The 13,900-nt window shown below is 40.1% G+C and overlaps 1 protein-coding gene across 1 annotated transcript in view; it reads right to left on the reverse strand.

Annotated features, from left to right (window-relative positions):
- Tnks (tankyrase, TRF1-interacting ankyrin-related ADP-ribose polymerase) overlaps positions 1–13,900 on the reverse strand; it is a 136,512-nt gene that overhangs the window by 24,406 nt on the left and 98,206 nt on the right. The window contains exons 11-14 of the mRNA NM_175091.3: positions 13,697–13,775; positions 7,931–8,102; positions 3,870–3,949; positions 2,344–2,489 (exon numbers count right to left, since the gene is read on the reverse strand). Coding sequence (NP_780300.2) covers positions 2,344–2,489; positions 3,870–3,949; positions 7,931–8,102; positions 13,697–13,775 — 477 coding nt within the window. The remainder of the gene's footprint in view (positions 1–2,343; positions 2,490–3,869; positions 3,950–7,930; positions 8,103–13,696; positions 13,776–13,900) is intronic.

The following is a 13,900-nucleotide window of genomic DNA, read 5'->3' on the forward strand; positions in this document are numbered from 1 at the left end:
CAGCTAAGTACTGAGAACCCGCTTACACAGAAATACTTCCTCTTTGGTCCCTAACATGGGCCCCATTTCTAAGCAGGGACTAATACTTTTTACTAGTTATTATTGTGTGCACACATACGTGCGTCACAATGCACGTGTGGAGGGAGGACCACCCTGTCAAGTCAGGTCTCTCCTTACACTTTATGCATGGTCTAGGGATCAAACTCAGGACAGCAGCTCACACAGCAAGTGTCCTTACCTGCTAAGCCCCCTCACTAATTCAAACACTCATAATTTAAAAACAAACAACTTTTCAATATAAAGCCTTCTATCACAGCAATCGTTAATCTTGAAATACAATATATACTGATTTATTCTTATCGCTCTATCTACTCATCTATTCACATTTGTGTGTGTGTTTGTGTGTGTGTGTGTGTGTGTGTATATCACTCATAGAATTTTAAAAAATACTTTATTTCTGGTAGCACTAGGATTAAGAGTCAGGGTCTCCCGCATGCTAGTGGCACTCTACCACTGAGCTATACACACCCAGACCTCTCAGTTTAAATATAGGTTTTCCTATACTCATTCCATAAGCCAAGCAGGCACCAAGTTCAAATCCTACTGCCTCAGCCTCCCAAATGGCTGGGACCCCAGGTCTGCGTAACACAATCCTTTCAATTCTTACTTGTACCCTAGCAATATAAAGTCCTGTATACTACAAAGTATTAGCACACATAATTAACCAATCTACTTTTTATCATCTCTCAGATTTTCTTTGATTTGTATTTTACTAATGAAAATTGCCAGCTTACTCATGATACACAATATAAAATAATGTAATATATAACACATAAACACAATACATTCTACTTATTCAGTTTGTATCTTTCACCATTTGTTTTAGTTATTTTTAAGTTCATAATGATTCGAGAGCGGTTTCTCTGCATGACTTAAATATTGAGGTACAAAGCAATGGAAACTCAAAGTGATTTCAGAAGAGAATTCACACTGGCCATAGTAGTGCATGCCTTTAATCCTAGAATTAAGGAGGCAGAGGCAGGAAGATCTCTCTGAATTTGTAGCCACCCTGGTCTACATAGCAAGTTTCAGGCCAGCCAGAGATACAGAAAACCTTTGTCTCAAACAAACTCCATCTAAAAAAGAAGAATATCATCAAGGAAAATAAAATTCAATTATAAATTCTACTCAGCTAAGAGAATCTAAACCTCTCATCTTCTGAGTAAGCTCCTTCAAAGAAAGCAGGTGACATTCTAAAAGGCAGCACAAAAAAAGACACCCTCTCAAGAGCCGTGCACTGAAGGCAGCGTACGTGGACGTAGGACATGTAAAAACAATCAGTTATGCAGTGACTCTTTAGAGATTAGTGTCATCTACAACAAAGGCTTGATGATGACACATGCCAGTACTAAACTAAGTCATAGAAGCAACACTGGCTGCTCTCCAACGCATTGCAGTACTTTGAAACAACCAGTGAGGGGTTCTGAATCGTCATGCATGGTGCATGGCTTGAGAAAGATAAAACACTTAACAGTTACTCAAAGCCTGAGCTACATCTTTTTACTTATGGCGCAATGCTGAGTAAGTGCACAAAATGGGGCCCCCTCATCTGAGCAGCTATTAAACTGACTCAGGATACAGAAATTGATTTTGGTTACTATTCTTAGATTTATAAGTAGCCACTTTAAAAGTTTTACCTGGTGTATCAAGTAATTCATCTAATATAAAAATGTCAATAACTTAAATGAGCAGAATCGAAATTATATTTCTATTATAATTGTGGGATGGATTAAATTCTTAGAAGAATTTTTTAATAGCAAAAAAAATAATGAAAGGATAAACAGTAAATTACAGATTACATGAAAATATTCGTAAAGGAAATAAAATCCTATACACAGGCATGAAAGGATGCACCAAATTGGAAGACACAGTGCAAGAACAGGTGATGACCAGAGCAGACTGGAAAGGCATCCTCACCCAGGCACCGAGCCAAGAGACATGGTCACAGTCCAAGTGACTGCCAGCTGCTGGACACAGCTCAGGACAGAGCTGGCCGACTGTAATAGGCAAACTGTTCATGTTCTAACTTTAGGGTGACCGATGACTCAATCTTCAATTTCAATATGTATGTCTATTTAAGTAGTAATTTAAATGAATCATGTATATATTTTAATAAGAAAAGCATCTACGACACTAAAAACAGCAATATTTAAAAAAGCAGTATGTCATTTGTAAATTTTTTGTTCCAAAGAAAACAGCTATATTCTGTAGATAAAAAGTATGCGATTTTATTTAATTTTATGTACTTTATCTAAGTATGAATGGATTTGCACATTCACATACCCTTTGTCTTTGGCATGGACATCAGCTCCATGATGTAGAAGGTACTCAACGACAGACACACGGTTATAGCCTGCAGCGAAGTGTAAGGGTGTAGAGTGCCGGCCCTCCAGGTCTCTGCAGTTCACATTCTGCGGGCTGCAGAGTTGCTTTTGTGGTGTACACACAGACACAGAGTCAGAGACAACACCATTAACAATCGTTCATAGACTTTGCTCTAAACTGGGCAGCATTTTAAAATACTATAATGAGATAGTAAATATTCTCTACAGATGAGATGTATAAAAATCAGCACCATAGCCAGACATGGTGAGGCATACCTAAAAGTCCCTGAGCTGGAGAAGGTGACAGAGAATGACCTCCAATTTGGGGCCAGTGCGGGTTACGCAGTGAGTCTGAGGGCAGTCTGGGCCACATGATGTTTCAGAAAGCCCCAAAGGAGAATCTGCATTATGTTTGGCATTACTGTGACAGCAGAGCTGAGTGTACAGAGGAATTTAGTATTTGTTGGAGACCCTAGTCCAGTCCCTAACCTAACCGATATCCAAGGGCAGCCAAGGAAGCCTCCCGTCTCATCCATGTCCATCTCCCTCCCTCCCTGAGACTCCTCACAGATGCATCCTGTGGTATGCTTAGTTTGGTCTCTGCTCAAATCAGACCAACCTGAGCTGACTACATGGAACCAAAGAACCTAAAGAGAGTTCCCGTCTCCTTGAGTGTGGGTCAAGAGACACGTGCTCTCTAAGTCCCACAATTTTGTGATTCTAGTCATTCTTTGATGAATGTCAGAACAATTTTATATCCTGTTTTTCAAATTTTAAAATACTTTAAACAGAGAAGCAGAGAGGAAGGGGAGGAGAGAGCACCACTCTTATAGTACAGGCTATCCCAGAATGCACAAGGATCCTCATGGCTCGGCTTTCCGAAGGGATGAAAGGCATGAGCTAACACACCCAGCTAACTTCTATTTCTTAGCTTTTGAGAAAAAACATACCAGACCTAATTCTCAATTTGTATGCCTTCTTTAGACACTTACACTCCACTGTCAAAAATAAAATTTTCTCTTAATGTGAATGCATTGTTTAGCAACTTGAAAGCACATTTTGCCTACTTGCACACAAATATATGAAATTAAAATTTGTGTTCTGGCCAGTAAGATGGCTCATGGGAGTAAAGGTACGTTCGGCCAAGCCCGGCAGCTTGAATTCAATTCACAGGTTGCCCGTGGTGGAAGGAGATAACTGATTCCTTTGACTTTACATATGCACCATGGCACATGTGCACACATGCTCATGCATGCACATATAGAGTAAAGTTCATGCTATTATATGTAATAAAAATGTATGTGTCTATCTTATTTTATTTTATGGTTTAGGTGCTATAAGGACATACTAGGAGAAATCTTGGTAGTACTCTTCTTTGTGTAGATGTACCCTGCCCATTGTTCTACTATGAGTCCCTTCGTTTAGATCCATTTAAGTGAGGTGGGCAGCGCGAGTCCAACAGCCTTGGTGAAGGCGCTGACTTACCTTCACAGTTTCCAAGTCACCAGCTTTCGATGCCTCTAAGAGACGATAGTCCACGTCCGAAGTGCGCATAGGAGTACTCTCTGTATCAAAGGAGGGAAAGACTACTGTTGGAGAAAGTTATGCAAGGAAGACTGCTTAATGAGGGAAAAGAGATTATGGGTCGGACATTACTGTGATATAATGGCTCCTTCCTCCATCTTACATAAGAAATACTTTTTTACTTTTTACTTCAATGTATATCTCATCTAAGTCAAATTTAAATATATCATAACATAGAGAACACTTCATACCCTACCACTCTAGTCATCACACGCTCAGGTTAGACTGTTTCCTAGGAGAGTAAGGAAAGCTGGAACCAGGAGACCAAAAGTAGGCCCAGCCTTTGCAATGCCTGTGTATGGGAGAAGACAACAGGTGAACTGTGACATAGTAAGTTGGGTTACTACAGCTACATGCTTACATGTCAGGCATTTTGATTAATCAAATATGGATATATAACAAAACTTTATTCAAAATTGATCTTTTAAAGAAAAGAGATTCAATATGCTCACATTAAATGTGGCTTTCAGAAGGGACTTATAGCAGTACAAGAGAGTGTGGCAGACTATCAGGACCACAGGCTTGGGCCCCATGTGGACTTTGGAGAATACCTCAGATTTTTGCTGTTTGTATTTATTATCACACGTGCCATGGCGTGCAGATGGAGCCAGGCACCATGGCCCTGGGGGCTGACCGCAGGTTGTCAGGCTTGCTTGGCAAAAGCACCTTTAACCACTGAGCCATCTTACCAGCCTGAGGCCTTCCAAGAGTGAGACCTGGTTTTCCTCAAAGTCTCTTTCAGGTTTAAGATTACATTACATTACACTATGATCAGAGACACTGAGTTCACAGTCCAAGTGGGAAGGATCAAGTGATGCCATAAAAGGCTTTAGATTTTAAAAGAAATACTTTATTTTTCTACAGTGCTTTGTTCGGAAGGGTTGACTTTTATAGACAGGTTTAAGAACTCTTCTGTAGAAGGCAAACTGTTTGATCATATTAATAATTCTTAGCAGATAAAACACTAAGATTAAATCAGATAAAATACCAAAACTAAAAAGGAAAAAAGATTGTCTCGAACATGAAGTCCATTTTAAAATTCTTTCTCTTTAAAGAAAGTATTCTACTGCACTTGTTAGTGGAGTGGCTGGGTGCTGGAATCCTTGCTCCTGTTTACATTTCCTTTTCACAAAACAATAATCCAAGTATTTGCCGAGTTGGCTTTGGGCTGCTTCACATCAGAGTCAATGTGCTGAGCCCTAACTCTCTGACGCCTGCACTCGCTGACTTTCTGGTCACTGGTCTCCAGTCTAATGGTGCATGTGTCCTACTGCACCTATAGGTGAGGCTGTTCTGCAACACACTCTACCATGTCTCCATGAGAGAGTCCAGCAACAGAGAAAACTCAGGAAGACTCTTTAGTCATTTTCTAGTCAAGCAAAATATCTAGTGTACATAGCAGAGTGCTACTAAGAACTACATACAGGAAATGTCAAAGTGTAAAAGTTAAACATGCTGATTTATTATGATAGCAATTATAGAGTTCTGCATATGTATAAATCTAAAATGGGTTTAGAACAAAGTTAATTTTAGAAATAATATAGCAGGACTTGATAGGCAAATCCTAGGTACCAAAGTAGATGAGGCAGAAATATTACAGATCTAAGGCCTGTCTAGGTTACAGAAGAGTTCAAGACTAACTTAGGCAATTGGTCAGACTCTGCCTCAAGATTAAAAAGTAAAATGAGAATGTAGAAATATGTATAAAAGAACACTCAGTATCCTCTTCCAACCATGGAGTAATTCCAATAAAACTATTTTCTATGTTTTTTTAAAGGCTCTGTATCTCAGGTAGCTCTATTATTTGTATTCTCTTTCTAGATCAACAATGAATATGGCAAACTGATTCCTACCATTTGCTAAATTAAGCATTTATAATTAACTACTATATGCATCACAAAATCAATTTTAGAGTAGAATTATAAAAATAACTGAATTTTTACTTATGATTCAATATTCAATCTCATTCCCAGAAGTCATGGACCTGAGATGCGTTTACTAGAAGGCATCTTTAAGGTACTAAATGGATCCAAGCTGTTCAATTTATTTGATACCTCATCCCCATTTTGTTAACCACTGTTAAATTTATGCATAGTATTGTGAGAGACTGATGCAGTAGCTGTATGCTTATTTATGGTTATAACTCAGAAATAAAATTCAGTAGTGAATCATTTCCAGTAAAAAAAGGACAAAAGAATATTTTATAAAAATCTCAATTTACAAAATGATTGCAATTTCTTGAAAGAGCTATTTTCTAGTGGGGGAGCAGTATCTTATCTTCCTGAAGCAGATGCTCCACCACTCTGTTCAAGGCCAGGGTTTAATAGTCCAGCTTAACACCCTAGCCTCATTCTGAGAGTAAAAACTGGAGGAAAAGCCGAGAGTGAGAAAGAAGAGTAACTACTGAAACTACTGGAGGAAGTAGTTGTCTCTGTAGAAGAAGGTGCAGGAGAGGAGGAAGGAGAAACAGCCATGTGTTAAGGATCAAGAGAGATCCCTGAGGGAACTGGAGCTAAGAGCAGGCCAGACGAAACATAGTAAATAGTAAGTAATAACTTGGGGTTATCAGTAGAAAATAGACTCTAACAGCAAGGAGGGTAGGCAGCTGCCCAGCTATTGTGGTAGTTAGGGCTCATTGTAAATATAAAGGTTGTGAGTGTGTCTTTCATCCTGGAACTTCAGTAACCAAAGGCAGGGTAGAACCCCCGGGCCGGGATTACACTCATTTCTACAATAACTGCACTGCAGTTCTTTCACAGCTGGTTCCTGAGGTTTCAGAAGGCTGTTATTCTAATTTGGGAGCTGGGGAGTCAGTGCTTATTTTCTATCAGTTTCATTCCTCATCTGTCAACAAACATAGACTGAAGCAGGATGACTGGCATGCAAGAATGAGCTGAGGAGGGAAAGCAATCCCTACCCAGTGCTATACCCAGGGTATGAAATGATTTCTTGGGACTGCGCCCCTTACACAGCCCTGGCACACCTGTAACTACCATGGACTTTGAGAGATTCTGTGCTTCTAAACACGATGCATTTCTGACAGCCCCCAAAATTTGTAGGGTCAATTGTGGTTTTCTAGGTTTGTCATCTCCAAGCTATCACACCACAATTGTTTAATATAGATGTTTAGGAACTTCTTATGTAGATTTTTGAATAGTTATGTATCAGGTAATCTTAAGAATTTTATTTCTGGGTAGAGGGCATCATAAGATATCAGCTGTAAATGGGAAAACTATGGGCATACAGTTTACAGGGAGCAAAGAGTAGCCAGGTTTCTAACCACGAGTCTATAGGTGTCTCTATGTTACTCTTTCAGTTTCCATAGTAATGGAACCCAGACAAAGGCTGTTCAGACAAAGGCTGAGGGGTGAGAAAGAAGAGTAATTATATTGATATTCTTTCATGTCTAATTCCAAAGTTTTTACAAGGCTGTTACTTCTAACTTGGGAGTTAGAATGTCAGTGTCTAGTGTACTATCAGTTTTCTGCCCGATCTCTGTCAACAAAGTAAGTATCGTACACTATAGTGGGCATTCACTGTGACACTCACCAAAAGTTGACAATTAAACCAGGAAAATATAAGATAATTTCAGAATAGTTAAGAATGACAAGTATGCCAGAGTACTATACAGGCAAGAACAATTAGAGGTCATTACTCTAGAAACCTAACATTTCTCAGTTTGACAGGTTGGACAGCTCCCGTAATTCTAGCTTGTGTTCAATTCCTTCTAGCTTGTGTTCAATTCCAACGAGCCACCTAACTTAAAAATGGTGCAGATCTCCTCCTGATAGCTCCTCATCCTACCACAAATTGGAGTTGGGGTGACTATGTAGGAAAGGAAATGTGTGAAGAAGAAGCATTCCGACCAAGAAGATCACCCATGAAGCTACTCAGAACAGGAGGCAGGGTCTGTTCTCGTGGGAGGGGGCGTGAGGAGAGGGAAGGTAGGCCACGTGACTCACCGCTCAGAATCTGTTGCACTGCTTCATTCCCCATCTGCGCTGCCGTGAAGCCTTGCAGGGAGATGATGGAAGGATCAGAGCCATAACTCAGCAGGAGGCGGCAGGTCTGCAGGTGGCCCGCTAAGGCAGCTCTGTGCAAAGCAGTCTGACCAAGACTATCCAGTGCATTCATCTGAAAATTCATTGGATGTCCATGTGAAACTGGGCATTCTTTTACATTGTAGCAAATACGCTCAGAATAAGAGTCAACTGTGAAACTTTTTTGGAAAACATCATTGATTAGCTTTTGCTCACTAGTGCTATAGAAACAGTGAGAGCCTTGGGGGTGGGGGTGGGGAATCACAAAATGGCCTTGATTTCCCTGACTGACCAGCGTGCTGTATTCCACTCAAAAAAAGAAAAGGAAAAAACGTCATCAGAGGGCAGGATTCTCAGCTGGTGCTCAGTGCCTTCTCACTGGAGATGCTCACTAAATACCTGGGAACGAATAGCTCTCACCACACTCAGACAACAGAACAGGCACGCAGGCTATCAGTGTAGTGGTTCATCACACTTGCATTTTAGGAAGTGCCTTATAATAATAATCTGAATGACGATCCCTCATCAGGAGTGTTTCTGATTTCAAATTCTTTTCTCTATCGGAATACTTGTACTAAATAATGAAACGCCTTGGAAAGAGGACTCAGGTCTACACACCAACTTGTTCCATATGTCCACTGTACTCATAAGCTGAAGTGACCCTATCTTTCTGTGACTGTGACTGTGTGGTATTACATGAGTTCAGGTGTACAATTTTCTGTCTGTATGATGTTGATGATTCAAAGGTTTTGGGTTTGAAGCATTACAACGTTCCTATTTCAGGTCATGGATACACATCTGTAATGGATGCCTTAACTATAAATACATTTGACTGGGAAATCCCTTGTACATTCAAGGAGCCATTTCCAAACCTTGAAGAATGTATATGGTAAACAGTAATTTAGTTAATTATTTTGAATAAATGTTCCGCTTCTGGGTCAAGGTTCATAATTTGGTCGAATCTAACTAGCCTAGGATTTTAGACTGGTCCCGCAAACACCTGCTACTCCACAGGGATCAGAGTGTACATGCTGCTTTCATGGAAACCCTGTTAAATCCTCCCTCCCTCATCTCTGGAGGCCTCAACAACAACTCCCCCTCCTGAGCATGCGCGCTGACTCAGCACTTAACCACTTCCTACATTGTGGCAATAACTTTTCATCAAGTCCAATTAATGGTGAGAATACGGAGTGCCATTTTGAAAGGTCCTAATAAGGGAATGATAGTACAATCCCACACCAATGAGAGGCCAGAAGTGAAGAGAACTGGTCTCTTTCCAGTCCTTTCTTACTGGGAAAGCTGTGTTGCTTGTTCAGAAAAGGCTTCACTTAAATTATTATTGGCCTTCACAAAACTCACCATGAAAGGCATCACCATTTAATTTGATCACATTTTCCAGCAGAAAAAAAAATGACTTTGTACCTAACAGACAAGCACTGTTTAGTATTTATTTCTCAATGGAAAACACAAGATGGCAAACTAGTTTTTGTATGACTGTTACTTCATTTTAGAAGACTACCCAGAGCTGCAAACACCCTAACTATTCACACTTCTCTGGAAATTAGATGAGACACACTCAATTATACAGCTGTAAAAATGAAATCGTAACAACGAATTCCGATTTAGTTTGTTAAATCATGTAAATATGGTTTGCGAGTTATTCTTCTAAAATACTGATCTTACCAACTTAAGATTTCAAATGGATGTCTCTAGTATTTTAAATAAAGCTCAGCCCTTTAGCAAGCAAATGTAACAGGCAAAGAGGATTGTAAAGGTTTTCTGTTTACTGAGGACTGCTTCACCTCTAGTGTTGAAGCAGATGTGCAGAACACTATAGTGGTCTGAATAGGAGTGGTCCCCATAGACCCATATCTTTGAATGCTTGGTGGGGAATGGCACTATTAGGAGGTGTGGCCTTGTTGGAGTGGGTGTGACCTTGTTGGAAGAAGTGTATCACTGTGGAGGCAGGCTTTGAGGTCCCATATACTCAAGTCACACCCAGTACAACACATTACCTCCTTCTGCTGGCTTCACATCAAGATGCAGACCTCTTAGCTCCTTCTGTAGCACCATGTCTGCCTGAGTGCCACCATGCTTCCTGCCATGATGATAAAGGACTAAACCACTGACCCTGCAAGCCAGCCCCAAGTAAATGTTTTCCTTTATAAGAGTTGCACTGGTCATGGTGTCTGTTCACAGCAGTAAAACTAACTAAGACAAACACACTGTACCTTCCGTAAGTAAGTATGGTAGAACTGAGTGCTGTGGAAAATGGCCCAATTGCATCCCCATTACTTACTCAGGGGAAATTCGTATTTTAACAATGAATAAAAATTTATAATGTTTCAATGGTTCTTGGAATAAGTTTGTAAAAAGAATTAAGATTTAGTTTTAAAAGTTCCATTTGATGAGCAATGACTTATAACAGAAATTGGTAAGTTGGCCACATAATGAAATTTTATATTAAACATTCTATGCATATGAGATATTTACTCATTCCTTTAAGTTGTCTTTCTGTATCTTAAGAATGTTCATATCTGTAAAGTATAAGTGTAAGTGTATTACTAATGTAATACAAAATCATTTCATTTAACAGATATATATTTTTAAATTATGAATGGAGATTATAATCCTTCCCTCAAAGTCTAAGTAACATCTACTAAAGATTATGGAGTACTTTATCAAGCAACCAGGTTGAAGTAAATAAAGTTACTGATGAGAAAAGCACTCACTCAGTGGAGATAAATAGAAGAGCTTATAAGTGTTTGTTGGTAGTCTGTCTATAGAGCTCACTTAGAGCACTAAATGTGTAACAGACAGGAATAGTAAACAGGCTTGCTACAGGGACCGGTGAGGAAGGACCTGTTCTTTACTAGAAAGCACTGTCACAAACCTCTCAGGGAAGTCTGAGCTCTGCCTTGTTTGCACGGCAGTTTCTAAGCTTGCTAGGACTACATAGGAGACTCTACCCCACAAAGAAATGAACAACAAAACTCCCACCAGACAAAGCGAGCAGTCCTGCCACTGCCTTCCTTCTTCCCCTGAAGCCCCAGAGCCCCCCTAAAATGCTTTGAGACCAAGTCGTAAGTCTTAACCCCCTGGTCCACTACAAATACTTAACATTCAATGCTAAACAGATTATTTTTATTAAAATGTGAAACTGCCACTAAAAAAAGAAAAAGCTTGATTTTATGTTACATACTCAACATGCTAACCATAGTTAAGACACTCTTAAGCTATACATTTAGAGGTCATGATGGACAACTGTGATTATGAACTTGATTGGACTAAGTAATTAATAATTAGAAAAGCAAACTTGTGGGTATGTCTGAGGGCTTTTCTAGAGATGACCAGACTCTAAGGGTTCAGTTTAAATGAATGTGCTAATCCACTGACAGAGTCAGAATGTGCAGGCTACTAGGAGACAGAACTGCGGATGGCCATAGTTCCATCCAGAGTATCCATCGTAGTATCTGGAGAAGCGGGTCACTAGGGGTATGTCCTCTGTCTGTGTCTTTCTGTTAGTGCTCCTCTCTGCTGCCTATTTGGCTCGGTGTGGTTACTTCAGCATACTCTCCTTCCACTATAGACTCAACCTCTGAACCATGAGCAAATTACACTTTTCCTCCCTTTTGTGGCTTGTTAGGGATTTGATCATGTGAACATGTTCAGAAAGTGCTGTTAGACTCAAATGTTAACTATGGGCCACTTAAAAGTCCAATAGAATCACAGAAAGAAAATACTAAGCAAGGAAAACATGACCCATTAGGAGTCAAGAAAAGTTTTTACTAATGTATGAAGAATGGAGGCAGCAACCCTGTGGGACTGGCACACTGCCTTGGGATCCAGGAATGAGTGATAGGGAGTTGATATAGCAGCCGCTGCTGCCACTGCCCACGATCCTTTCCTCCCTCCCTTCCAGTTCCTTCCTTTTTTCCTTCTTCCTCTCCTTATTTGGCTTTAGCTTGCCTATAGATTATTATGTAGACTAGGTTGGACTCAGCAGAGATCTACCTACCTCTGCCTCTTGAGTGCTAGGATTGAAGGCATTTGAGATCTACTGATGACAACTTATATATTGTCTTTGTATTTAAAGGAATCAGTAACTTGTGTGCTGTAGTGGAAGACCAGGAAGGACATGCTACACTAGAAGTCATTCGCGTCACTAGCAGACTGTTTTCAGTTGCAGAAGTCCACTGCTGACCTAAGATGCTAATAATAACACATCACGCACGTGGAGCACCAGGAAGGACTGAGAGCCTCGCATCTACGCAATGCCACTGAGAGAGGCTATAACAAAAAGCTTATTTTTCAATTAACTTTTCTGAAAAAATGCCTTGTAGGTAATAATACACATTTTTAAGAATTAAGAACATTATGGTTTGTATGAGTATTATAATGTAATTGTCAAAAGTGACTTGCAAAGTCAAGCCTAGGGCAACAATAATTCACACAAGTGTAGCAGAAAGCCCCCTTAGCTTACTATTTCTGATACAACATGTTGCTTATAACAATGCTATAGTTGTAGCTACAAAGTAGGTGATAAACCTGTACGACTGCTCTCTTTATTTTAACTTACTTGATTTCGATTAAGAATGCCAAATGTCCTTCTAAAGCATTTAATATACATAATCTTGTTTACCTGTAAAGTATAATCAAGTAGTGCAAACACCACTAAAACACCACACAGCAATCTGATGCTCATGTAAGGGGAATGCAAGGGTCAGGAAGGAAAGGCATGCTGGAAGATACCATTCAGCTCTATTAGAGAACAGTCTCATTGTTTTAAAGATTTTATTCCTAACTAAGTGTATGTTCCGAGTTTCTTTCTGTGTGGGAATGTGTGGTGTGCAAAGGTGCAAGCTCCCCTGGAGGCCAGCTCCCTCTCGGAGCTGGAGTTTCAGACAGCTGGGAGCTGCTCAACACAGGTGCTAACCATGGACTCGGATGCACTGCAGAAGAGAAACCATCCCTCCAGCCTCCAATCTCCAGTCTTACAAGAGTTATTTGAGGTCACTGCTTGGTTGTAACACCTGGTTCAACAGCTATTATCAGTTAAGGAGATTCATGTGGAGCCTATCAAAGAAACATATTATTAACTAACTATGTTTAACAAACAGTAGTAGTTTTACTTTTTTTTTTTTTTTCCTTTTTTCCGAGTCAGGGTTTCTCTCTATAGCCCTGTCTGTCCTGGAACTCACTCTGTAGACCAGGCTGGCCTCGAACTCAGAAATCCGCCTGCCTCTGCCTCCCGCGTGCTGGGAATAATGGCATGCGCCACCACTGCCTGGCTGTATTTTTACTTTTAATGTGGTTTACTGAAAATCTGATACTCAAATTTCATCTTTACTATGTTCCTGCAAACACTACCTAAACACAAAGCAGGAGTTTTCTATAAGCAGGTTAGTGGATTGTGTTTTAGTGTTTATAAATTATGAAGCTGGTTAGTCTTTTTTTGTTTGTTTGTTAACCTAAAAACTACTGTTATCTAAGATAAAGGAACCTCTGTTAAAAAGAAAGGACAAAGAGACAATTTTACTAGGGGAAAAAAAAGTTAAATGAACTTCGAAGGACAACCTATGACTTTAAACACAAAACCACACAGTAACTGCCCTTTCTGACCAAGATGAGTTCTTGGGGACCCAGTACTGAGGGCAGCTGGTTGCCCTGTGCTGAGTGACGGCTTACCTTTGCTCCGTGCTTATGCAGAACTTCCATGACATCATTATGAGCTCTTTCAGCTGCAACATGCAGAGGGGTCATGAAACTATGGAAGGAAAAAAGGGAGAGAGAATGTTGTGACTTTTACTGCAACAACTCTCGGTGGCTGCTGGCTGCTGACAGGAGGAAGGCTCCTTTTCTTTAGTGGGGTGGTGTGGGGCGGTCATGTAC

Source organism: Mus musculus, chromosome 8 (assembly GCF_000001635.26).
Source record: "Mus musculus strain C57BL/6J chromosome 8, GRCm38.p6 C57BL/6J".
Classification (NCBI taxonomy): domain Eukaryota; kingdom Metazoa; phylum Chordata; class Mammalia; order Rodentia; family Muridae; genus Mus; species Mus musculus.